This window comes from Thalassophryne amazonica, chromosome 9, assembly GCF_902500255.1.
Source record: "Thalassophryne amazonica chromosome 9, fThaAma1.1, whole genome shotgun sequence".
Taxonomy (NCBI): domain Eukaryota; kingdom Metazoa; phylum Chordata; class Actinopteri; order Batrachoidiformes; family Batrachoididae; genus Thalassophryne; species Thalassophryne amazonica.
The window spans coordinates 56,036,657-56,063,609 of record NC_047111.1 but is presented as its reverse complement, the minus strand read 5'-3'; the positions used below and the strand labels follow the sequence as shown (position 1 = coordinate 56,063,609).

The 26,953-nt window shown below is 42.5% G+C and overlaps 1 protein-coding gene across 2 annotated transcripts in view; it reads left to right on the top strand.

Moving 5' to 3' along the window:
* The window catches only part of cpeb4b (cytoplasmic polyadenylation element binding protein 4b), a 128,556-nt gene that overhangs the window by 87,218 nt on the left and 14,385 nt on the right, over nt 1–26,953 (top strand). The window contains exons 5-8 of one of the 2 annotated variants that reach the window (XM_034178065.1): nt 14,756–14,779; nt 22,356–22,526; nt 26,085–26,174; nt 26,623–26,741. In XM_034178065.1, coding sequence (XP_034033956.1) covers nt 14,756–14,779; nt 22,356–22,526; nt 26,085–26,174; nt 26,623–26,741 — 404 coding nt within the window. The remainder of the gene's footprint in view (nt 1–14,755; nt 14,780–22,355; nt 22,527–26,084; nt 26,175–26,622; nt 26,742–26,953) is intronic. The other variant, XM_034178066.1, reaches the window with a different exon arrangement.

Sequence of the window (26,953 nt, the reverse complement as noted above, 5' to 3'; positions counted from 1 at the left end):
GCCGCAAACGTAGAGCACCTTTCAAAAAACGACACACTAAGAGGTGTGAACCCACTGACCGGCCGCAAACGTAGACGTGCCGGGCAGAGATTGCAGCAACATAAACCTTCAAGGTAGCGACAAAGTCCTTTCTCCAGCTGTTCTTGTAAATATGTGAGGAGAATAGGCACAGGGCAATGCTCCGGGTCTAACTTTTGTTAGACAGCTTCCATCTGTTGTCATACAAAGCCCTGGTAGAAGCAGCACATGAATTAAGGATAGTCTGAACAACAGCCTGGTCACAAGAACTTAACAAGGAGTCTGGCCCCTCAACGGCCACACATACAGTTGAAGGCATTCTGGGTGAGGGTGCCAAATCCTCCCCTGTAGCTGTGACAACAAATCCTTCCTCTCCGGGAGAGCCCAAGGTTCTCCCTCGAGGAGTTTGTGAATCATGGGAAACCAAATCCTCCCAGGCCAGAATGGAGCAACCAGCAGCACCCTGTGGCTGCTCTGATCTATCCTGTGCAGTGTCAACATCAGCAGCTGGAGAGGAGGGAAGGCATAAAGGAGGCAATCCGGCCACGGGTGAGCCAATGCATCCTGCCCCAGCGGGCTGTCTGGTTCCAAGAGGGAGTACCATCGTGGGCAATGTGTCAAGGTGCTTGAAGCAAAAAGGTCCACTTCCGCTGCACCATATTTCTGCCAGATCATTTGGACCACAATCGGGTTCAGTCTCCACTCTCCCGGTGGTGGTTTCTGTCTGGAGTTCTGTATACCGGGCAGATGAACTGCTCTGACACTCTGAAGGCGAGGCAACGCCCATAAGAGAAGCTTCCGAGTTTCTGCCAATGAGTGATTGGACCTGGTGTCCCCCTGATGGTTTATGTGATAGACTGTTGACGCATTGTCCGACCGGACAAGAACATGTCTTCCTCTCAGGGCTGGGAGGAAATGCTTGAGAGCCAGTCGCACAGCGCAAAGCTCCAGCACGTCTCTCCTGGGGACTCCAGACACCCCTCACCATCCTGTGATTCCACACGGCCCCCCAACCTTTGAGTGATGCATCTGTAACAACCACCTCTCGGCGAGAATGAACAGAGCCTAGAGGGACACCCTTGCAGATGAAGTCCACGTTCCCCCAGGGTTTGAGGTGCAGAAGGCACTGGTTGGAGAGTCGTACAAGCCTGTGCTGATGCAACTTCGAGTTGAGGCCTAGGTTGTTGATCCAAATCTGTAGGGGACGTAAGAACAGAAGTCCCAAGGGTACCACTAGCGACATTGCAGTCAATTTGCCCATCAACTGGAGCAGAAAACCAAAAGGCAGCGTCACAGCCCGTTGAATGTGTGAGACCAGACGAATTACATCGTCCACTCTCTGCGGGGATGGCGATGCAGTCATAGTCAGGGAGTTGATGGCAATGCCGATGAAGGTCGTTTGTTGACTGGGAACAAGAGAACTCTTTGCAAAGTTCACTGTGAGTCCTAAATGAGAGACATGGTTCAGTAGAAGAGCTGTGTCGTTGTGCGCCTGCTCCTGAGTCGGGGCACAGACAAGCCAATTGTCTAAGTAGGGTAGGATTCTTAATCCAAGAGCTTGCAGTGGGGCTAGTGCTGCAGCCATACATCTGGTAAATGTATGAGGGGCAAGAGAGAGGCCGAAAGGAAGCACCCTGAACTGGTATGCCTGACCTTCGAAAGCAAAGCGGAGAAACTGCCTGTGATGAGGCGCCACTGGCACATGGAAATAGGCATCTTTTAAGTCGACACTTGTGAACCAGTCTCCTGGTGTGATAGTTTGAAGGACGTCTACTGTGCGGAGCATGTGAAACTGCAGCACTTTGATATAATGATTCATACGTCGGAGATCGAGGATAGGACGAAAGCCGCCATCCTTCTTTGGAACAAGGAAGTAAATTGAATAGAACCCCCTGAGCTGGTCTGATCTGTGAACTGGGTCTATGGCCCCCTTCTCCAGGAGTTCCAAAATCTCCCGTTGTAGGGCAGCAGACTGCACCGAGTTGGAAACAGTCATCCTCATCCCCTTGAACTTTGGAGGATGACATCCGAACTGAATTCTGTAACCTTCGAACAAGGTTGAAATGACCCATGGGTCTTGAACTTGTGCCTCCCAATGGCTGAGTTGATTTCGTGAAAAACGGCTGGGGGCCAAACATTGGCAGTCAGACCCGACCACCTCTGCCTCGCATCCCTGAGGACCTCTGGGTGCGATTACTGGAAGCTCTGCGAAACCGTTCAGTTCTCGGGGGTCTGCCCGTAGGCTCACGAAAGGCAGGCTGCTGGGAGAGCTGGCCCTCAACTGCAAAAGCACGTGCAGCTCTGGGAGTCGGCGGAAGCCTGGATGTAGAGTGAAAAGCTGTAGCACATCTGACTGGCTGAGGTCTGGAAGACCGGTGTAGGTCAACAAACCGTTGCCAAGATTTACTAGCCTCGACAGCACGCTCTAAAGTTTGTTGGGCCGCAGGTCCAAATACTTGGCCTGGAAGAACCGGCAGCGAACGGAGTGTGCCTCTGCAGGATTCGGAAAGGGGGGACTGCGCAAGCCACACCTGACGTCTAGTGATGGTAAGGGTTGACATCAGTCTGCCAAGCTCTCTGGACATATAAGAAAAGGTTTGGAGTGAGGCATCACTAAGACTTTGCGTAGCATCATCAACCTCTGCCTCCCTCAAAGACTTTGAGAGGGCAAGTGCTAAATGGGACAGTGAGTTGCCTAGGCGACCGATGCGAGCAGCTATGTCATAGCTTTTGGTGAGGAGGTCATCAGTGACCCTACACTGAGGGCGTGGGCAGCGGGCATCCGGCCGAGCAGCATCAGCTGGAGCCACAACCAGGTTCGCAATAATGCTGTCAACGGCGGGCATATGGTTCAGACCATACTGCGCTGAATCACACATAGAGCTAAGGGCTCTGCAGTCCTGTGATAGATGGGTCAATGATTTGGGGTCCGCCCAACATCGGTGGAGCTCCTCGATATATGGTTGTGAAACTGGAACGTTGAACTCAGGCTTCTGAGTGACTTTGAAAAAGGCACTTGAAGCGGTGGTTTCCGCAGGGGGATTGTCGACCCCAAGCCTGGATAAAGCCAACTGAACAGCTTGCTTGACAAAGGATAGTCCAGGTTCGGTTTGCGGCATGGACTGTGCCTCGGAGGTATGAGAGCCCACTAATGAATGGCTTGGAGAAAGACTCCTCTCATCCTCATCCTCCACACAGTTTATATCACTTGTCATGTACAAGGAATCAGTTGCAGCAATAGACACGACATCGTCCTCCTGCTGAGTAACTACATAGGTCTGATCAGCCTCATTAGGGACAGCAGGAACTGTCACTGCATCCTTAGGCTGTAGATTCAGAAGCAAGGACTTAATCAGAGCAAACTCAGAAGTCAACGTTTTGACCTTTTCAGCCAAAGCATGGTCATGAGTAACCTTAGCAGAAGGGGCTCCTGCATGTGGGCGTTTACGGCGCTTTGGGTCCTTCCTGGGGCTGGAGGCCAAAGTCCCACTAGATATTCCACTTTCCAATGCCGCAAGTCTAGCAGATCTCTCTGCCAGTAGCATGCTGGCACAATTAAGGCAGGCATCGCCAGTCAGGGCTTCCCTCAGGTGTCCGATCCCAAGACAGGAGGGGCAAAACATATATCCATCATCTGGGCTCAAGGGAGCCAAACAGGTATTACAGCCATGCAACAAAGGCTCTGTCAACATTGTGGACTGCGTGCAGATGGCTAACGCAAGCCCTGATGGTTACAAATGGAAAGACAAAGCGTGAATCACACGCAGTGTAAATAGTAACACGAGCCACGGCGCGTGAAGCACTCACAGCCGTCGGCTTGACACGAGGCACGGAGCGTGAAGCACTCACAGCCGTCGGCTTGACACGAGGCATGGAGCGTGAAGCACTCACAGCCGTCGGCCTGACACGAGGCACGGAGGGTGAAGCACTCACAGCCGTCGGCTTGACACGAGGCACGGAGGGTGAAGCACTCACAGCCGCAGACTCGACACGAGGCCCGGAGGGTGAAGCACTCACAGCCGCAGACTCGACACGAGGCCCGGAGGGTGAAGCACTCACAGCCACGGTAATAACACGATGCACACAGCCGAAAAAACTCACAGCCCAAGTGCTAAGTCACTTAGAGCAACGACGACAACACTAGCTGCTAGCGGAGCTGTTAAACTTAGCAAATGGCGGCAGTGCAGACAAAGTACTTCAAGGAGTGGAAAACACTCACGGCAAGCCCAACACAGTACACTATACTGGTTCTGATACACACACTACCACGTAGTTAACGTGGTTAGCGACACAACTAAACAAATAGCCAGCTTTCATCGAAACAACACAGCTAATGTGCACAGAGGAAAATATCCAGCAGGGCAGCGGCAAGGCGCGCACCCGGCGTTTAGGAAGGTGTACTCACAACAGGCGTCAAAGAATCCAAAAAACGGTGAAGGCGTGTCTCACAGCCTCTGGAGGACGTGTGCAGTGCACGTAGCTCCAACCGAAGGTGGGTTGCGAGGCTACAAGCGAGAGTGGCAATCGCAGCTAAATGCGTTCTCAACCTCTAAGAATGCGAGAATGTAGAAAAGAAGCGAGCGCTGGGTGCGTCTGGTATATAAAGACATCCAGTGACATCACCCAGGTCACATTCAATGGTGTGACTTTGTTGGTATATATTCTCGACCTCTGTGCTGCGCACATGTAGTTATCCAGGTGCTAAAGCACCGCCCTCTGGTGATCAGGAGGAATGAAATGGAACCTAATAGCACCTGTTTGTCCTGTCAGTTGTTGTAACCTCTATTTCACCAGGTTTGTCCCATTGAGATCAGAAGATCTCTTTTTCAAGTGAGACCTGACCAAAAATGGTTGCACTGCACAGTTTCAACAAACACTCACACATACTCAATACAGTACAAATATATAAGGAAACATCAGTTTAAACAGTGACATTCAGAAAGTCTGAATTCCATCCTTTTAACTGCAGATTTAAAAACAGTCAATGACACTAAGTTTTGCAGTTTAAATTCAGTCTGCAGATTATTCCACGTACGAGGTCTGTCCATAAAGTATCGTACCTTTTTATTTTTTTCAAAAACTATATGGATTTCATTCATATGTTTTTACGTCAGACATGCTTGAACCCTCGTGCGCATGCGTGAGTTTTTCCACGCCTGTCGGTGACGTCATTCGTCTGTGAGCATGCCTTGTGGAAGGAGTGGTCCCGCCCCCTCGTCGGATTTTCATTGTCTGGAAATGGCGGAATGAAAAGGACTTTTTTTCTGTTGGGTATTTTCTCCTCCAAACATTTTTAAACCTTTAACAAGACAAACAGAGTCAAGAAACACCAGTGAGACAGAAAGTCAAATATTACGCGCGGAGTGCGGCCAGGCTGTACACCAAGGCTACACTAAAGTCTGGCCTGCTTTTCCGCTCTTTTTATTAAGAGACGTCCTAAGGGTGGGGGTAATGACGCAAGACAAGTTTCTTCCCATAACATAAACGCATACGTCAAGTGCAGCTGTAAGGAAGAACACTTCAGGTCAGCACATCTCGTTCGTCTGTTGCAGTTATCAGCTGTTTTGCATCTGCCTGGAACACTAAGCATCACAATCAGTCAAAATTCAACCTTCAGTTCTTTTACTCCCAGTCGTTAGCGGCTACGAAAACAAAGTTATGTTATAACAATAAGTACATCCAGTCCTTCATTCCCAGTTCAGATTGACCCCAGAGTGCTAAAACAAAATTGAATTCTCAGGATTGCATTAAGACAGGTGCAAAACAGCACATCTCCGTTCTCATGAGAAAGAAGACAAAGCTAAAAATGTTTAACAGTGATAACATATATATATATATATATATATATATATATATATATAAAATCCTTAACATTTTCCATCAGAATTTTTTCAGAAGCTGTTAGAGACTGGCACCTGGAAACCATTCGAAAAATTTATCTGGCTTTCAGTGAAAATTTTACGGGCTTCACAGAGAATAAGGACTTTAACTACAGGTTTAAGGACCCCTTTAAAGGACGGTCGGTGCGCCGCGCTGCGAGCTGCGACGATGCGGCACAAACCACTGGATCATTTCTAAGCTGATGGCTCTGTGGATACGAGACCGTCGTGTGCTCTTTCTCTGGTTATCACAAGACCTGGACATCAGCCATTTTCCGGCAGATTTCACTTTTAACAAGAGATTTTGTCATGGAAAGCCGCGCGGAGGCTTCGCGCGTCACGACCGATTCACTGATGAAGCGAGACAAAGGAACACCTCCGTTTCGGAGTGTTAGAGGACAAGTTGGGACATGTCTATCTCGGCTTTCAGTGCTTACCAGTCGAGTGAGTATAAAAGAACCTGTGGAGAGCTGGACATGTCCCAACTTGTCCTCTAACACTCCGAAACGGAGGTGTTCCTTTGTCTCGCTTCATCAGCGAATCGGTCGTGACGCGCGAAGCCTCCGCGCGGCTTTCCATGACAAAATCTCTTGTTAAAAGTGAAATCTGCCGGAAAATGGCTGATGTCCAGGTCTTGTGATAACCAGAAAAAGAGCACACGACGGACTCGTATCCACAGAGCCATCAGCTTAGAAATGATCCAGTGGTTTGTGCCGCATCGTCGCAGCTCGTAGCGCGGCGCACCGACCCTCCTTTAAAGGGGTCCTTAAACCTGTAGTTAAAGTCCTTATTCTCTGTGAAGCCCGTAAAATTTTCACTGAAAGCCAGATACATTTTTCGAATGGTTTCCAGGTGCCAGTCTCTAACAGATTCTGAAAAAATTCTGATGGGAAAAAAAGTCCTTTTCATTCCACCATTTCCAGACAATGAAAATCCGATGAGGGGGCGGGACCACTCCTTCCACAAGGCGTGCTCACAGGCGAATGACGTCACCGACAGGCATGGAAAAACTCACGCATGAGCACGAGGGTTCAAGCATGTCTGACGTAAAAACATATGAATGAAATCCATATAGTTTTTGAAAAAAATAAAAAGGTACGATACTTTATGGACAGACCTCGTAGTGGGTGCAGAAGACCTAAAGGCCTTCTTTCCCAGTTCAGTTTGAACTCTGGGGACAACAAACTGTACAAAGCTTGATGATCTCAGGTTGTGTGATCCCTCCTTTCAAATCAATAAGGAGGAGAGGTAGTCAGGAATTTTCCCAAGAATGGCTTTATAAATGAACACATACTAGTGTCCAAAATGGCGTATACTTAAAGTTGTCCACCTAACTTTAGTGTATAAATAGTGAGTTAAAAAAACCATAGTTTGTTATAAATCTGAAAGCTCCATGGTACACACTGTCCAACATTTGCAGACTGTGAGCAGAGGCATTCATGTATAAAACATCACCATAATCAAGAAGAGGTAAGAATATATCAACTTCTCTTCTCCTTTGAATGCGCCCTGTTGTTGTCTTCTTCTTCGTTCGAGTTTATTGGCTGTTTGCAAACCAGTACAGCACATTACCGCCACCAACTGTTCAAGTGCACGCAATGCCTTCACGTGAGGTGGGGCTGTTTGGAAACAGTGCTGACGTGCCGTAAAGGATTCAGCGTGCCACAAAGTGGTGTAAAATGCAGAAAGTTGGCGAATGCGCTTTGTAGCGGCTTTTTATCGTGTATTTATTAATATTTATGGGTAAATGGGCCGCGGGCCGGTCCAAACTTATTAAAGGGCCGGTTCTGGCCCGCGGGCCGGTAGTTGAAATAGCTCTGATCTAAACCACTTAAGTGCAGTACCCTGAATGCCAGTAAAATGTTCTAACCGGGAAACAAGTACTGTGTGATCCACAGTATCAAAGGCTGCTGTGAGGTCCAACAGAACCAGCACAGCAGGATTCCCTGCATCCACTGACAAAGTAATGTCATTATGAACTTTTAAAAGTGCTGACTCAGTGCTGTGTCGCGATCTAAACCCAAATTGGAATTTTTCAAGGATGAGATTGTCTTCTAAAATAATTGTAACTGTAAAAAGACATCCTTTTCTAAAACTTTAGACAGAAATGGCAGATGAGACACAGATCTAAAATTGGATAAAACTGACGAGTCCAGGTGAGGTTTTTTTAAGAGGTTGAACCACAGCATGTTTAAAAGCAGCTGGAACAGACCCTGATCTAAGACAAGCATTGATAAAAGTTAGGAGACCCGCCCCAACAGTATTAAAAACCTCCTTCAGCACCTTAGCTGGAACAACATCTGAAGGACAATTGTACATTTTATGTTTGACAACATCAGCAAGAGATGCAAAAGAAATGGGATCAAACTGCTCGAGCACAGCAGAATGTGCACGAGGAGCAGACAACTCAACATTACAGTTCTGATCAGCGTTCTGACTGATGAATCCTTGTCAATAAAAAACTGAAGAAACTAAATAAAAATTCAGCATTCAGAATGTCTGTTTTGTTTGACATTCTATGGCCATCTGTAATAATATTAATGGGAAGATTAGCAGATTTACAATTATTGGAGATGGATTTGATAATGCTCCAGAACTTCTTTGGGTTATTTAAATTTTCAGTTATAGAAGACAAGTAACAGTCAGCCTTGGTCTTACGAACTGAAGGTGTGGAATTGTTTCTCAGTTGTCTAAAATAGAGCCAATCAGAATCTTTACCTGACCTCCGTGCTACGTTCATGCAAGAGGTCTGATAATTCACTAGAGAACCATGGATTATCACACCCTTAACTCTATGCATGTTTAACAATTTGAATAAAAGCAGAATAAAAATAATTCCAGGCAAGTTCTATGTCTTCAAAGATGGCAACTCTGTCCTAACGAAAACTACAAAGATCATAAATAAAAGCCTGTTCAACAAAGTTTTTCGTAACATTTTTCAACAAAATGAGGGATACTTTTCGGTATCCTCGTGTCTCGAAAAACACCTATCACACAATGATCACTGACATCGTTGGGAAAGACACAAGAAGAAATATATTTACAGGGCTTATTTGTTAGAACCAAATCAATGTAGATTTCTGTGGACATTTTAAGTTTGGCCTTGTAGGAGACAGGATTAACTGTCAGATTTAAATCATTACATTGGGCTTTTAAAACCTCAGAAGCCTGTGAAAGCTAGTCCCAATTTAAATCCCCAACCAGCACTAGTTGATTAAATTTTAGTTTAGAGAGAAACATAACAAGGTTGTTTAGATAACAGCTGGGGGCAGATGGGGGCCGATAACAACCCACCAGCATAATATGATGATCCTTGGACACCTCCACAATCAGAGCCAGTAACTCAAGCTCTTTACTCACAGATTCTGAAAGCAATAGTTGTACACCAAATTTTGACTTAATATAAATCACCACCCCACCACCCTTTCTCTGGCGGTCTGCACGGAACACATTATAACCTTTGACAGAAATATCCTTATCAGAAACAGACTTTTTCAGTCATGTTTCAGACAAGACAACAATGTCCGCATTTGTTGAGTTGATCAATATTTTTTATCATGTCCAGCTTGGAGAGCATACTCCTTGCATTGATATGTATTATTTCAAGACCAGATCTTGCTTTAAAATCAGCAGGTGTAAAACACTGTGCAGGTGTGTTTGGGCCAGGGTTGGGTTCAGTGTTTCCAGAGAGCAGTAAGAGCATCAGAACAAAAATTTTGCACATAATGTTATTGTTTTCAGGATGAGCCGCCCAAGCAGATGGAGAGGGTGCAGCTGAAAAACCAGAGCAAGATATGAAATGATCTTTAATGACTAGTAGACAGTACGAGTACAGTGACTCCATGTCTTGAGCCAACCATTTTACTATATCCAGTCGGTATCATAACGGGCGCACTGTCAGTTGCATTCGTTCCTTCATAGGCGGTGTCCGTGGAGGAAAAAGCTGGACCAGAATTTTTATTCCAGTGACAGCTTCCCCAAAGGATGGCAAAAAAAAAAGACAGACAGAAAAGCAGTGATCTGCCACCATTACAGTGTTGCCTCCATCGTTGGACAGGCACTAGGGTAACCGAGACCCGGGTGCACTTTCAGCTGAATGCAGGGACAGACACAGAATCCAGAATCCAGTTCAGCAGCACTGGAATCTAGACCAAACTTTTCCACTTTCCCGCGCTGAGCAAGGATGGTGCAAGACGTCACACTTAAACAGGAACTCCAGTGAGAAGCAGCCATGCTACAGTTAAACGTAAAAGCAGGACCAACCGAACATTGAACAGAACATTGAAACATGGATTAACATCCACAGAACAAACCAGGAAGAAGGCACTGTCCCAGTCACGAGGAGACCAAATCCACTGGAAACGGGAAAACGATACGTCCTCCTCCACGAGTTACCATCTTACAATTGGATTTGGTTCTCTGGTCAAAGTCTTGTCAATGCAGTTTCACAAAGGCTGACAATGACGGCACAGCTGACGACAGGTTTAGGAAGAATTAGGCTCAGATGAAAGATGGAAGGAGAGAGAAGTTTGCCCTTAAATACCTCATTCCAACCAGCCACCCAACACGAATTGCTGCAGAGCTTCAGTGTCTGACTGTTGCTGGGTGATCAGCAATTAGTGATCGATGTGTCAATCCCAGTCTAATCCCTGTCAATCCCAGTCAGTGTCTTTTTTATTTATTTTTTGTTATTTAGGATCTCAACTATGGTGTTAGCATTTTTAATACAAAACATTTCCTTCCTATTGAGAGAGTCCTGTTGATATCGTTATTAATATGTCATGCTGTACTATCACAACAGAAATAGTGTTCATCTTTGTGTGCTAGCTTAGGGGCTTTTATCTTTCTGGTCTTGGGATGTAAGAAAGTCTTTGGCAATAATTTCTTCACAAGATTGCTGGGTCACATGGTGAACTCACATGGTCGTGACTTATCTATCCCTTAGACAGATGGTAACAGTTGATGGGCTGTATTCACAGGGTTGCACATTCACGTTCACTCTTTTTCCTCAGTCGCACACTCTCTTCCTCGCCCTCTGTCTCAAACATACACAGATTGTACTCGTTTTCTTGATCTTTGTTGCTCTTTCTCATTCTCACTCACACCTTACCAATTTTAATCAGCTTGTTTCTTCACCTTTTCCAGTCTATTCTCTCTCACACACGTTTTTATAGCACTCACCATGCTTTCAGTCTATTTTCCTCCATTTTCGTTATCCTTCTCATGTCTCTTTTCTTCGTACTCGCAACTTCCCCCAAAATAAATATCCATTGGAAGTGGAAAGTCTTGTGAAGGAGTTGAAAATTATTGCTTGCTTGTTATGGCCACTTAATTTTCTCCATGTTGTCACTGTTTTCCAAGTCTCAGTGCTTCACTATGGCCAGTGTCCATTTTAATTCATACCACTTTGATTTCACTTTAGCTCAGTGTAGTGAAACATGATTTCCCAACATAAGTACTAGGGATGCACCGATCCCGATACCAGTATCGGCCCGATACCGTACTCATTTACTCGTACTTGTAATCACAAAACTTATCCGATACTACGTGATCCGATACCCCTTCACAGCAGCGTGATGTCAAACTCTCCATGTGGGATTTTCACGCACATGGACTGTAAGCCACTACTTTTTTCATGCATTTTGAACACTGCAGCTTAAACTGATGCAGCTAATTTATGGATTTTTACAGGCTTTCATGTAATTTGCTCATAAATCAAAATACGTCCATCAGTGATGTACATTGATTGGGTGGAAGCCATGGTCCTCATGTGAAGTAAATTCACACACAGAGTAAATAAAAAGTCTAACCTGTTTGTGGAATTCATCATATAATCCTAAGAAGAATTATCCACATACAGCCTCCTGAACATCTGAAACATCTGAAAATACTTTAATTCTTCGTGTGGTGTAACTGCTTTTCACATGTAACATCACTCACTGTCAAGGGCGCAATTTAGAACTAGAAATTGGGGGGGACAAAGTGCGAGCCCCGCAGGGCTGAAGCCCATAGGCCGGGGGTCTGGGGGCGGCTTTAGGCCCCCAGAAGCCAACGGTTTCTCGATAAGCTCAGATGCATTCTGAGTATCCAGAACAGTAATTTTAATGTTTTGAGAAGACCATAAAGTGGACACCATTTGACTTATGCAATTTGAAACTGTGGATATAAGTTTTTTCTGAGAATAGCCAGCATTGATTTTATTAACATCCTGGTGTAAATAAGGTATCACATGTGTAGAACTCAAAAAGAATGATAGGTTGAGTTTTCATTTAAAAAAAAAAACTGCAATGTGGTAAAATGTATTCATAAATATGAAAGAACAGGATCTTAATAATTATTAACTATCACATACTGTATTTTTTTCTCAAGATTTGTTTTTGCATACGTTTGAAAAAAATCAACAGATCACAAGTTTAGGATAAATTACTTATCATGAATTTAATTTTTGAAGTGGCACTAATGACAACACTCATACTGAACATAATTTCGCTTGCATAGACTGATTTTGGAGATCAAGCAATAATTGTAGATGGGCTTTCTGAGGTCCCAGATAGCTTTTCTGATTTCATTTTCTAACTTTCAGAATTTAGTAAATTAGCATATGGTCCATTGATACTTATGTGTAGACACTAGTCCCTAGAGCCAACTATTTGTGGTGTCAGATCTGGGCAAATGCAGTCCCAGAAAATTCTGAATGCGACAAACAAGAAACAGGTGTTGTAAACAAGTCAATGCTGCTAAAAATACAAACTTGCGGAAACAAAGATACTATTCTGACATAGTTTTGCACATAAGACTGACATAGCATGTTTCAAGTACACACATATATGTCAGAAGGTTAGGGGGGGACATACCACATTCTGTCCCCCCTGGTTGAAAAGGTGGGGGGACATGTCCCCCCTATCCCCCACCAAATTGCACCCATGCTCACTCCAGCTATCTATCAGCTGTGTGTGTGTGTATAAAAAATAAGAGAATAATTTGTTAAGAATTATGAGCTTGCTTGCCACCTGATGTTCTGTTTATGGTTGTCATAGCTGCATTCCAGTTGGCCTTTTTCCACTGCAATTTCTCTTCTCTTTAGACCAGCCAATCGCATTTTTAGCTTCCTGGTTTGTAATGAAAACATGCATTACGGAACATTTGTCATGGTAACCGGTAACCCCCCCCCCCCCAAGATCACATCAAGGACCACGTACTAATGCATCATGGCACTGCTTTATACTTGTGTATGTGTGTGTGTGTGTATACACCCTGCAGTTTTGCAAGTTCTCCCACTTAGAAATCATGGAGGGGTCTGAAATTTTCATCTTAGGTGCATGTCCACTGTGAGAGACATAATCTAAAAAAAAAAATCCGGAAATCACAATGTATGATTTTTTTTTTTTTTTTTTATAATTTATTTGTATGTTACTGCTGCAAATAAGTATTTGAACACCTGTGAAAATCAATGTTAATATTTGGTACAGTAGCCTTTGTTTGCAATTACAGAGGTCCAACGTTTCCTGTAGTTTTTCACCAGGATTGCACAAACTGCAGCAGGGATTTTGGTCCACTCCTCCACACAGATCTTCTCTAGATCTTTCAGGTTTGGAGTTTCAACTCCCTCCAAAGATTTTCTGAATTCAGACTGGCCAGGCCACTCCAGGACCTTGAAATGCTTCTTATGGTGCCCCTCCTTAGTTGCCCTGGCTGTTTGTTTGGGGTCATTGTCATGCTGGAAGACCCAGCCATGACCCATCTTCAATGCTCTTACTGAGGGAAGGCGGTTGTTTGCCAAAATCTCGCAATACACGACCCCATCCATCCTCCCTTCAATATGGTGCAGTCGTCCTGTCCCCTTTGCAGTAGAGCACACCCAGAGTATGATATTTCCACCCCCATGCTTCACGGTTGGGATGGTTTTCTTTGGGTTGTTCTCATCCTCCTAAACATGGTAAGTGGAGTTGATTCCAAAAAGCTCTATTCTGGTCTTATCTGACCACATGACCTTCTCCCATTCCTCCTCTGGATCATCCAGATGGTCACTGGTGAACTTCAAATGGTCCTGGACATTTGCTGGCTTGAGCAGGTGGTCCTTGCTCCCCTGCAGGATTTTAAACCATGATAGCATCATGTGTTACTAATGTAATCTTTGTGACTGTGGTCCCAGCTCTCTTCAGGTCATTGACCAGGTCCTCCTGTGTAGTTCTGAGCTTTCTCAGAATCATCCTTACCCCACAAAGTGAGATCTTGCATGGAATCCCAGACCGAGGGAGATTGACAGTCATCTTGTATTTCTTCCACTTTCTAATAAATAACAGTTGCTGTCTCCTAACAAGCTGCTTGCCTGTTGTCCTGTAGTCCATCCCAGCCTTGTGCAGGTCTACGATTTTGTCCCTGGTGTCCTCAGACAGCTGTTTGGTCTTGGCTATGGTGGACAGGTTGGAGTGTGATTGATTGTGTGAACAGGTGTCTTTTATACAGGTAACAAGTTCAAACAGGTGCAGTTAATATAGGTAAAGAGTGCAGAATAAGAGGGCTTCTTAAAGAAAAATTAACAGGTCTGTGTGAGACAGAATTCTTGCTGGTTTGTAGGTGTTCAAATACTTATTTGCAGCAGTAACATAGAAATAAATTATTAAAAAAATCATACATTGCTATTTCCGGATTTTTTTTTTTTTTTTTTTTTTTTTTTTTTGATTGTCTCTCACAGTGGACATGCACCTAAGATGAAATTTTGGCTGATTCATGAACTGGAGGGCAAGTGGGCAGGAAAACATCCCTCCAATGTCACAACCACTGGGCACTTTTAATTGGTTTGTTATGCATCTCTTATAATCACCAATTTCTTTGATTTGTCCTTATCCTACATGCAGCCAGGAATTATAACAGGAGACGAGGTAAATTATAATCATGGATGTTACATTGTTCATTCAGTTTAAATTCAGCTTTGTGGGTGTAAAAGATAATGTGATGCTAAGTTGTTATTGTATTGCCTTTGGGTCACTGGTCTGCTTTTAAATGAATGTCATAAGAATTGAATAAATGTGCACGCTGTGTCTGTGTAGTGAAGTGACTTGTTTGTCTGCATGATTGTTTTAAGTGCCTTGTTATATTCTTGTAAAGTGATCTTGTACATTCTTCACCCTTCATCCTGTTTCTCTTGTTATGCTTGACTTTGCTTTGGTTTTGCATTTCCTCCCACATTTTGCAAGTTTATTAAGTCCAGAATTACAAGTTGTTGGTGTCACTTTGAGCTGAAAGTTAATGAGCTGCAGTGGCATACACAGTGCACTGTGAAATTTACAGACACTACAGCAGAGGCACCAACCCATGGACATACACGCTCACAGTGCATACTGTAAGATGAGGTTAACTCTCTTGCATAAATCTTTTTAAAGCAGCTCAGTGCAGGTTGCACAGGAGCAGGAAGAGGCCACAGAAGGCTTAAGCTCCACGGTGCACACATTCAGACACCTGTGTACAGCTCACTGTGGCACGATTTACATTTGGCCACTGAGATGACGTGTGTGTGTGTGCGTGCGCGCCTGCATGCAGTAGGAATTCGGGTGTGCTTTTTTCAGCCCTGCATAGAACGGCTGTTGCAACTAAATTATGTCTACAAAGTCTCATCACAATCAAATACTGTTGCATTAAATATTTTTATTCAATTTCAATTTATTTATTTATACAGCGCTAACTCACAACAAAGCTGCCTCAAGGCACGTCACATGATTAAGGTTTAACATTGCAAACCCCTAGAGAAAGCACACAGGCGACAGTGGTAAGGAAAAACTCCCTCTGATGGTGAGGAAGAAATCTCAAGCAGACCAGAATCAGAGGGGTGACCGCTTAGTTTTTGCAAAGTTTTTTTTACCAGGCTGAAGAAACAGGAAACAGAAAAAGCAGAGTAGTATCAGAAACAGTGTATTATTGAGATGAGCCATTGGTCATTGGTGCCACAAGCAGGGCATCGTGAGATAAGTCCAGCACCCTAGGGTGCAGGGCCAGCGTCCATCCATGACATCGTCAGTGAGCCACAGCACAAGCTGTCATCATGTAGGAGTACATTCCAAAAGCAGACTGCAGTGTGCTGTGTCACCTTCAGACAGGGCATCTCGTGGTCAGTCCAGCACCCTGTGATGCACAGCCATCAGCCTTGCATGATGTCATCTGTGCCTCGGATAGAGAGAAAATGAGCAAAATCAGTCGGCTGGAAATAACAACCCCTAAGGTGTGAGTTCACCAGCAGTAAATCGACAGAGAAGCAGAGAGAATAAGTTGATGGCCGGCAGCTAGCCCGAAGCTTCACTAACAGACCCAGAATTCAGATGAAGTGAGGCAGAGAGACCTGTTCTGTTGCTAATAAGATGAGTTAAAGGGATAAGAATTCAGTCAGTTTCTCAGGGTTCAAACATTACAACTTTAGTCAATGGCTGATATGCTGCATAATGTCCTTTTGCTGTATGCCTGACATTTAAGATGCTACATCATTTTGCTTTCCCACACCTTGATGGATGAATGACAGCTATCCCAAAAAAGGACCCAAAAAATAAATGACAGCTTGGTTTCTTGGATTGAAAATGCATGGGGACCTTGAAAAACTATGAAATGAATAAATATTTTATTTGAATGAAAATATATTTTTTCAGTTTTTAATGTGTCCTTTCCTCTTTTCGTTCTTTCTTGGTAGTAGTAGCAGTTAACAGAATTATTATGACAGGGTGTAATCCCAGATGTTTAAAATTTTATTTATTTTAATTATTATTACCTGAAGCCACAATATGGCCATCGGGTATTGCGAAAACTTTGCTTTTGTCTTTCTGTCCGTCTGTCTGTACTCAGCATCAGTCTAGTCCTGTTACTGCCAGGGTCTTCAAATTCACAAGGAATTTGGGACACAGACCTTGGACAAGTTCAGGCTAACCATGACCAATTTTAAGAGATCAAAAGGTTGCATTCTGTTTCCTATTTTTATTATGCTCATACAGCTGAGGATATTTTAGCATTGCATTATGTTTTTATGTCGTATCTTGAGTCTAATTGAGCTTCAACGTAGAGTTTTAAAAATTGGCCTTTTCAAAATTAGAGGTTGTTTTGGGCAACATGTGTATATGTATGTATATATATATGTATACAACCCCTGGCAAAAATTATGGACTCACCGGCCTCGGAGGATGTTCATTCAGTTGTTTAATTTTGTAGAAAAAAAGCAGATCACAGACATGACACAAAACTAAAGTCATTTCAAATGGCAACTTTCTGGCTTTAAGAAACACTAAGAAATCAGGAAAAAAAAAATTGTGGCAGTCAGTAACGGTTACTTTTTTAGACCAAGCAGAGGGGAAAAAAAATATGGACTCACTCAATTCTGAGGAATAAATTATGGAATCACCGTGTAAATTTTCATCCCCAAAACTAACACCTGCATCAAATCAGATCTGCTCATTAGTCTGCATCTAAAAAGGAGGGATCACACCTTGGAGAGCTGTTGCACCAAGTGGACTGACATGAATCATGGCTCCAACACGAGAGATGTCAATTGAAACAGAGAGGGTTATCAAACTCTTAAGAGGGCAAATCATCACGCAGTGTTGCAAAAGATGTTGGTTGTTCAGTCAGCTGTGCCTAAACTCTGGACCAAATACAAACATGAGAAGGTTGTTAAAGGCAAACATACTGGTAGACCAAGGAAGACATCAAAGCGTCAAGACAGAAAACTTAAAGCAGTATGTCTCAAAAATGGAAAATGCACAACAAAACAAATGAGGAACGAAGGGGAGGAAACTGGAGTCAACGTCTGTGACCGAACTGTAAGAAACCACCTAAAGGAAATGGGATTTACATACAGAAAAGCTAAACGAAAGGCATCATTAACACCTAAACAGAAAAAAATAAGGTTATAATGGGCTAAGGAAAAGCAATCGTGGACTGTGGATGACTGGATGAAAGTCATATTCAGTGATGAATCTCGAATCTGCATTGGGCAAGGTGATGATGCTGGAACTTTTGTTTGGTGCCATTCCAATGAGATTTATAAAGATGACTGCCTGAAGAGAACATGTAAATTCCCACAGTCATTGATGATATGGGGCTGCATGTCATGTAAAGGCACTGGGGAGATGGCTGTTATTACATCATCAATAAATGCACAAGTTTACGTTGATATTTTGGACACTTTTCTTATCCCATCAATTGAAAGGATGTTTGGGGATGATGAAATCATTTTTCAAGATGATAATGCATCTTGCCATAGAGCAAAAACTGTGTAAACATTCCTTGCAGAAAGACACATAGGGTCAATGTCATGGCCTGCAAATAGTCCGGATCTTAATCCAATTGAAAATCTTTGGAAGTTTAAGAAAAATGGTCCATGACAAGGCTCCAACCTGCAAAGGTGATCTGGCAACAGCAATCAGAGAAAGTTGGAGCCAGATATGAAGAGTACTGTTTGTCACTCATTAAGTCCATGCCTCAGAGACTGCAAGCTGTTATAAAAGCCAGAGGTGGTGCAACAAAATACTAGTGATGTGTTGGAGCGTTCTTTTGTTTTTCATGATTCCATAATTTTTTCCTCAGAATTGAGTGATTCCATATTTGTTTCCCTCAGCTTGGTCTAAAAAAGTAACCGTTACTGACTGCCACAATTTTTTTTTTCCTGATTTCTTAGTGTTTCTTAAAGCCAGAAAGTTGCCATTTGAAATTACTTTAGTTTTGTGTCATGTCTGTGATCTGCTTTTTTTCTACAAAATTAAACAACTGAATGAACATCCTCCGGGGCCGGTGATTCTATATATATATATATATACACACGAGGTCTGTTAGAAAAGTATCTGACCTTATTATTGTTTTTCAAAAACCATATGGATTTGAATCATTTGTGACTACATCAGACATGCTTGAACCCTCGTGGGCATGCAAGAGTTTTTTCACGCCTCGGTTACGTCATTCGCCTGTGAGGAGTCGCCCACCCTCTCCTCGATTTTTTTTTTTTTTTTTTTTTTATTGTTTAGGAATGGCTCAGAGACTGCTGCTTTGTTTGATCAAAATTTTTTCAAAAACTGTAAGGCACAACTGAGTGGACACCATTCGATAAATTCAGCTGGTTTTCGGTAAAAATTTTAACGGCTGATGAGAGATTTTGGTCTGCAAGTGTCGCTTTAAGGATGGCCCATGGCGCCTGATGGCGATCTGCGCTCCGAGGCGGCATTGTCTTGCTGTTTCAAGCTGATAACTTCCACATTTCAGGCTCTGTTGACCCAGTAAGTCGTCAGAGAACAGAAGTTTCAGAAGAGGTCGGCATGAGGAGTTTATGCTGACATTCCACTGTTAAAGGAGATTTTGTAATGGACCCGACCGTGGGGGGTCGCGACAGGAAAAACACCTCCATTGGAAACCTTAACAGACAAGTTGCAACATGCCCAGCTGTTAAACAATTTCTCAGATACTCACTTGTTGAAAGCCATCAAAAGCCGCCTGAATTTTACAAATGGTTTTCAACACGGAGGTGTTTTTCCTGTCGCGGCGCGAACGGATTTGCGTCGTCGTCACGGAACCAACTCGGCGAATTTGCCCGCACGTTCTTTCATTACAAAATCTCCTTTAACAGTGGAATGTCTGCATGACGTCACCGACACACGTGAAAAAAGTCACACATGCGCACGAGGGTTCAAGCATGTCTGGTGTAATCGCACGTGATTCAAATCCATATAGTTTTTTTTTTATATATAAAACTGCTGGATAGTTTTCTAATAGACCTCGTGTGTGTGTGTCTGTGTCTGTAGCGAGAGAGAGTGTTCAGAATAATAGTAGCATCTGCTGTTGATGCTACAAACTCAGAACTATTATGTTCAAACTGCTTTTTTAGCAATTCTGTGAATCACTAAACTAGTATTTAGTTGTATAACCACAGTTTTTCATGATTTCTTCACATCTGCGAGGCATTAATTTTGTTGGTTTGGAACCAAGATTTTGTTCGTTTACTAGTGTGCTTGGGGTCATTGTCTTGTTGAAACACCCATTTCAAGGGCATGTCCTCTTCAGCATAAGGCAACATGACCTCTTCAAGTATTTTGACATATCCAAACTGATCCATGATACCTGGTATGTGATATATAGGCCCAACACCATAGTAGGAGAAACATGCCCATATCATGATGCTTGCACCACCATGCTTCACTGTCTTCACTGTGAACTGTGGCTTGAATTCAGAGTTTGGGGGTCGTCTCACAAACTGTCTGTGGCCCTTGGACCCAAAAAGAACAGTTTTACTCTCATCAGTCCAAAAAATATTCCTCCATTTCTCTTTAGGCCAGTTGATGTGTTCCTTGGCAAATTGTAACCTCTTCTGCACATCTTTTATTTAACAGAGGGACTTTGCGGGGGATTCTTGCAAATAAATTAGCTTCACACAGGCGTCTTCTAACTGTCACAGCACTTACAGGTAACTCCAGACTGTCTTTAATCATCCTGGAGCTGATCAGTGGGTGAGCCTTTGCCATTCTGGTTATTCTATCCATTTTGATGGTGGTTTTCTGTTTTCTTCCACGCGTCTCTGTTTTTTTTTTGTTCATTTGAAAGCATTGGAGATCATTGTAGATGAACAGCCTATAATTTTTTACACCTGCATATAGGTTTTCCCCTTTCCAATCAACTTTTTAATCAAACTACGCTGTTCTTCTGAACAATGTCTTGAACGTCCCATTTTCCTCAGGCTTTCAAAGAGAAAAGCATGTTCAACAGGTGCTGGCTTCATCCTTAAATAGGGGACACCTGTTTGTTCCACAAAATTGACGAACTCACTGACTGAATGCCACACTACTGTTATTGTGAACACCCCCTTTTCTACTATTTTTTTTTTTTTTTTTTTTTTAACTAATAGCCAAATTTCATAGCCTTAAGTGTGCATATCATGAATGCTTGGTCTTGTTGGATTTGTGAGAATCTACTAAATCTACTGGTACCTTGTTTCCATACTCAAAACCTGGATTTATTTTTAGTCACATAGCACTACTATTATTCTGAACACTACTGTATATGTTGGCTTCTACAAGCTTTATTTGAACATTTAAGCCTTTTCTGTGTATCTAGACACATTTTTTTTTTCTTTTGGGGGGGGGGGGGGGGGAGAATCAGATCAGCGTGTTCTCTGAAGATGCCAACTGCAAGACCAGTGAAGTTACATTTTCAAATACCTGTCTGTAACAAGTGTCTTTTGTTGATCTTGACATGAATGAGGCTACATGTCTCTTTCTAGCTAGACATCATTGCTACTTGTTAAAGTAAAAAAAAGTGTCAAGTACCAGGTGCCCGGGGGCCGTCAGTGCGACCGGGAGCAGGTGCCTGCTGGCTGTCGGTGCAGTTCATGTCTGTTTCTAACTAGATATAATTGCTAATTGTGTACTAAAGTATGTAAAAAATCAGTAACACCAGCAATGCTTTCAGTTTTCCTGTTCTACCACTGGTCATAGCTATTCTGAAATTTACACACATTACTAAGTATAAGTACAAGTTGGTATAGTCCACACTATGTATTGAAATGTTAATATGCAGTTGACACACATATCTGTACATATGAATGGTTGATAAATGAGGTTCCATGAGCAGCTGGTTCAGTTTATTGCTCAAGGACATTTTGACAGAGTACACAGTACCAGAAATGGAATCTTTTGTACAATGGGCAACCTATTCAAAATCCTAAGGTACAGTCCTCAACCTTAGTGTTGCTGTGTTTCTTACACATTTTATAATGTTTTGTGTCGTAATCACAAAAAAACAGTACGGATTAATACAGTTTTGATCGGTTCTTGAGGATTTTTGTGACTCAACCAAGAGATAACAAAGTGGTCTTAAATGGGGGTGGCGGTTCTCCAAACATTTCCCATATTTCATATTTTACGGCGTGTGATCTACAAAATAGGATATTTGTTTTAATATCACTTTAAAACATTATATTGCTGTATCTCAGTACTGCAGTGTAACCTTTAATGAAGTTAACCAGTTTTAATGTGTTTCTGAACCCCTCCCTCATATTTAATCTATGCTTGAAGACGTCCATATATAATGATGGAATGAATGTGCACATCTCTGTATTACTCATATAATCTTCTATTCCCACATAATGCTACAGCAGAATATTATACGAGTACACAGTTTTATATGCTAGTGAAAAAGGGTCTTTAGAAAACGGTTATTTTAGAATTAAGATGTATTTTTTTTCTCTCACAAACTCTCGTTAAAGAGTTACTTTCTCCTTTTCATTCCACCATATTCTCAGATGTACACCTTTTTAAATATTGAAAGGGTTTCTCCCAAACCTTGATTAAATGTGTATTCATAGCAAAAGTCTTTGGAAAAACACACAAGGTTGCCAACAACTTTAGTAACACATAGTTATGTACTGATGTCACTGAGCCTTGTTTCTGCCAGTGCTCACCTCAGTGAATAATTCTCATTCTGTTGTTCTTTCTGTCTCAGGCCATTCCTCTCTCTTCCCCATGGAGGATGGTTTCCCTGATGATGACCGTGGTGATCAAGGGCTCGCGGGATTGGGATCACCACACTGTTTTCCTCACCAGAATGGAGAGCGTGTTGAACGCTACTCACGCAAGGTTTTTGTTGGTGGGCTTCCTCCAGATATAGATGAAGGTACATTGTATTTCAAAATATTGTAAAGAAAACACTGGGGGGGCAAGACCATATCAGAAAGGAGTAGATTGCTTTTCTACCAGCTGGAGGGTGTTATCTACAACTTGAGAAAGGGGTGTCATATGACCATTGCAGCGCTAAAACCAGGACACTAAGAGTAATGTTGAATGAACAATGTTTTAATTGTTAAAATGCATTATTATTATGTAGGTGAAAATTTTCAAAACTGGGCCCTTATTGAGAGGTGTGTGTTGGGGGTGGGGGGTGTTTTGTCCTCTCACCCCTGTGGGTACCCATGTCGATATCACATGCGCCATTATATCAGAAACAGTGTTCTGTGTGTTTGAAGCTGAGAACACTGAAATTCTACGCACAATACCCCATAATGATGTGAAAAATGTTTTTCATGATCTTTGCAAATTTATTAAAAATAAAACTAAGAAATCACATGCACATAAGTATTCAAAGCTCAGAATTTGTCTCAATTGCATCCCTTTTCCACTGATCATCATTGAGATGTTTCTACATCTTAACTGGAGTCCATCTGGGGTAAATTCAGTTGATTGGACATGATTTGGAAAGGCACACACCTGTCTACATATAAGGTCCCACAGTTGACAGTGCATGTCAGAGCACAAACCAACATGAAGTCAAAGGAATTGTCTGTAGACCTTTGAGACAGGATTGTCTCAAAGCACAAATCTGGGGAAGGGTACAGAAACATTTCTGCTGCTTTGAAGGTCCCAATGAGCACAGTGACCTCCATCATCAGTAAAAGGAATAAGTTCAGATCCACCAGGACCACGGCTGTGTCGTCAATGGGGGGGGTGATGTTAGCGTTGTACTCTGTAATTGTGATCTTACAGTTTGTAAAATGGCAGTCACAAAGCGCTGTTTTTTTTTGTTTTGTTTTGTTTTTTTACAACATTGTCTAAGTTTTATAAATCCGTGGAGTAAAATGTCAAAAGTCAAAGCGTGGCTGTTACAACAGTTGTCGTAAAGTGGGACTGGTTGGTTGCTACGCCGATGCTGTGTGCCGACTGCAAGACGCTGTTCTTAAGCTAAAAGTAGCATGTGGACATGCTATCAAGTTTTTAAAAGAAGAATTTTGTGGCATGTCTGTTTCATGGAGCAACGTCGGACAGAGAGAAGATGACGAGAAAGACGGTGTGAAAAGGTTTGATAAGGAATTAAGAATCAGTGGAATTGGCGCTGGCTTGAATTTAAAGTCGTCTTCTTGAACACATCCAAAAGGTAAAAGAAACGTGAAAAGCGAACTGCATCTTGTGCCAACAGGAAACATGATAAGAATTTTTCTCTCCCTGGAAAATAAACATTGCTGTTCAGTGTTTCAGACAATATTATGTGCCTTTTTTTAATTTATGGAAGCTATGATTTTCAAAATATTCTACAAGCTTTACCTGTGGTTTTTGAAATGCTTTAACAGTCTTTTCAGTCTTCATGAATATTATATAGTTTAATTGTTCATGCATAATTTGGTTTACAATTAAAAGGAAAATCATTCCAGGTCCTACTTCCATGCCATATTCTGTTATTTCAGCATTTTCATTGACAGTTTAAATGAAAGATTGAATCTGTGATCATTTAAATATGGACTTCTTTTGAGATTTTTTTCTTCCAGGAGATGTTGAAAATGTATCATTAGATACAAAATGAATTTGGTTTCTGGGGCCCTGTGGGCCCTAGACCCCAGCTCATGGGGCTGTGCCCCCTGACCCCCTGCAGATTTTCCTCTGATTTCACAGCCCTGACCAGGACTCTTCCTAGATCTGGCCATCTGTCTAAACTGAGTGATGGGGGAGAAGGGCCTTAGTCAGGGAGGTGACCAAGAACCCGATGGTCATTCTGTCAGAGCTCTAGCATTCCTCTGTGGAGAGAAGAGAATATTCCAGAAGGGCAATAATCTCTGCAGAAATCCACCAATCAGGTTTGTATGGTAGAGTGGCCAGATGGAAGCCACTCCTTAGTAAAAGGACATGGCAGCCCACCTGTAGTTTGTCAAAAGGCACCTGAAGGACTCTCAGACCATGAGAAACAGAATTCTTTGCTCTGATGAGACAGAGATTGAACTCTTTGGTGTGAATGCCAGGTGTCATGTTTGCGGGACACCAGTCACCATCCTTATAGTGAAGCATGGTGGTGGCAGCATCATGCTGTGGGAATGACTTTCAGTAGCAGGAACTGGGAGACTAGTCAGGATTGAGGGAAAGATGAATGCAACAATTCAGAGAGATCTTGGATTAGAACCTCCTCCAGAGCGCTCTTGAACTCAGACTGGGGTGATGGCCCAGCCAGAGCCCAGACCGATTCCGATTGAACATCTCTGGAGTGATCTGAAAATGGCTGTGCACTGATGCTCCCCATCCAACCGGATGGAGCTTGAGAGGTGCTGTAAAGAGGAATGGGCAAAACTGCCCAAAGATAGGTGCGCCAAGCTTGTGGCATCATATTCAAGAAGACACGAGGCTCATTGCTCCAAAAGGCACATGAACAAAGTATTGAGCAGAGGTTGTGAATACTTTATATACGTGTGATTTCTTAAGTTTTTTTTATTTTTAATAAATTTGCAAAAAAAAAAAAAATTCATGTTGTCATTATTGGGTGTTGTGAGTAGACGTTAGAGGGTGAAAAAAAGAATTTACTCCATTTTGGAAATAAGGTTAAAAAAAAATAAAATGTGGAAAAGTAAAGCGCTGTGAATACTTTCCAGTCATGCTGTTTTTAAAACTTGCTTCTGCTGTAGTGACTGTGACATTGAGTAATAACAGACCTTGGCTGTTATTACTGCATGTCTGCATTGGCACTGAGCTTATTAAACAAAGTGAGAGTGACACGCATGGTTGATGATCTGTGTGAATAAAGTAGACTCTGGTTGGTTGCTGTGCCGTTGAGGTTATATTGTGTAGTACCGGAAGGGAGGAAGTAGAGGGTAAGCTATCAGAACTAAGAGGCTTTGGGAGAAAGAAGTTTAAAGATGAACACGAAAATGCAGTAGTAGTTGAGGTTTAATTAAAATCATGATTTGGATATGGGTTTACTGCTCAAGCTATTGAAGAGTAGGTCAGTGGTACCTGAAGATGGAGATTTAGGTGCGGCAATAACAGGGCAAACTGGACTGAACCACTGCAAGAGGGGGTCAGGACTGTTTTGAGGTTTAAGAGTCAAGGTGAAGGATAAAGGTCAGGTTTATAAGAAATTTGCGGTTTTGTATTTCTTTTCACATGTTATATCTTAATTGTAATTGTTTCATTGTTGTTGGAGTGGCCTGGTGGATGGTTGAATCACTGAGTCTGGTTCACTGATGTGGGCTTTTCCCTTGTGAAGCTCCTCGGGACATCTCTTGTGATTTGGTGCTGCATAAATAAATCTGATTTGGAAAAATGGAAGAATAAATTCCAGTGAAATTGATCAAGGAATTAAACAAAAGCCATCAATATAGCGAAAATGTTTTGGTTTTTGTTTGTCTCCTATGATATGATTTTCATTGTTTTCATGTAAACCTGCAGTTTGGTGTAAATTCTGTCTGCTTGATTTCAGATGAGATAACAGCCAGTTTCCGGCGTTTTGGTCACCTGTTTGTGGACTGGCCACACAAAGCTGAGAGCAAATCATATTTTCCTCCCAAAGGTTTGTTAAATTGTAAATTGATTATTTCATACTGTGCTGTATTCTTTGTTTACTGATATTAAACCTCTTGTAGAGCCTTTTATACGTATTTTATACCCATTTCTGGTTGTTTACTGCATTGAACTGATGAGGTAATCTTTGATCAGGACTACATTATTATTGCTGTGTCTCTGAAAATAGATCTTCATTGATTGAACTTAATTATTTTTTTTTTGTATTTGAAACATTTAGTTACATAGTTTTTGGAACATGCATGGAAAAAAATGTTTGGTGAAAATTTGGCCTGATTATTTTGTGTGAAAATGTCTTTGCTCCTACTGTGACTGCAGGATATTGTGATGAGAAACGTAGCTGAAATAATCAGCACCCAAATTTCCAACTTGTTCCTTAGTCAGTACTCAGTGTATTGTCCCCTGCAGCTTGAATAACCCTGGTCAATTTTGTGCAGGCTACGCCTTCCTGCTGTTTCAGGATGAGAGCTCCGTGCAGGCTTTGATCGATGCTTGCATTGAGGAAGACGGCAAACTGTATCTGTGTGTGTCTAGCCCCACCATCAAAGACAAGCCGGTGAGTGCACACAAACACACCTGCTTGCTCATTGAGTTCAGGATAGCTTTTAGTTATCACTTTTTCCTGACTTTACAGCAACTACTTATTTTCAGTTGCTCATGTGTTTCTTGTTTCTTGAGACAAACAGCCACACAGAAGATATGATTAGATAAATGTTGTGATAAGTGAGTATATGTATAGATAAAGTTAAATTATTGCATAGATAAGAT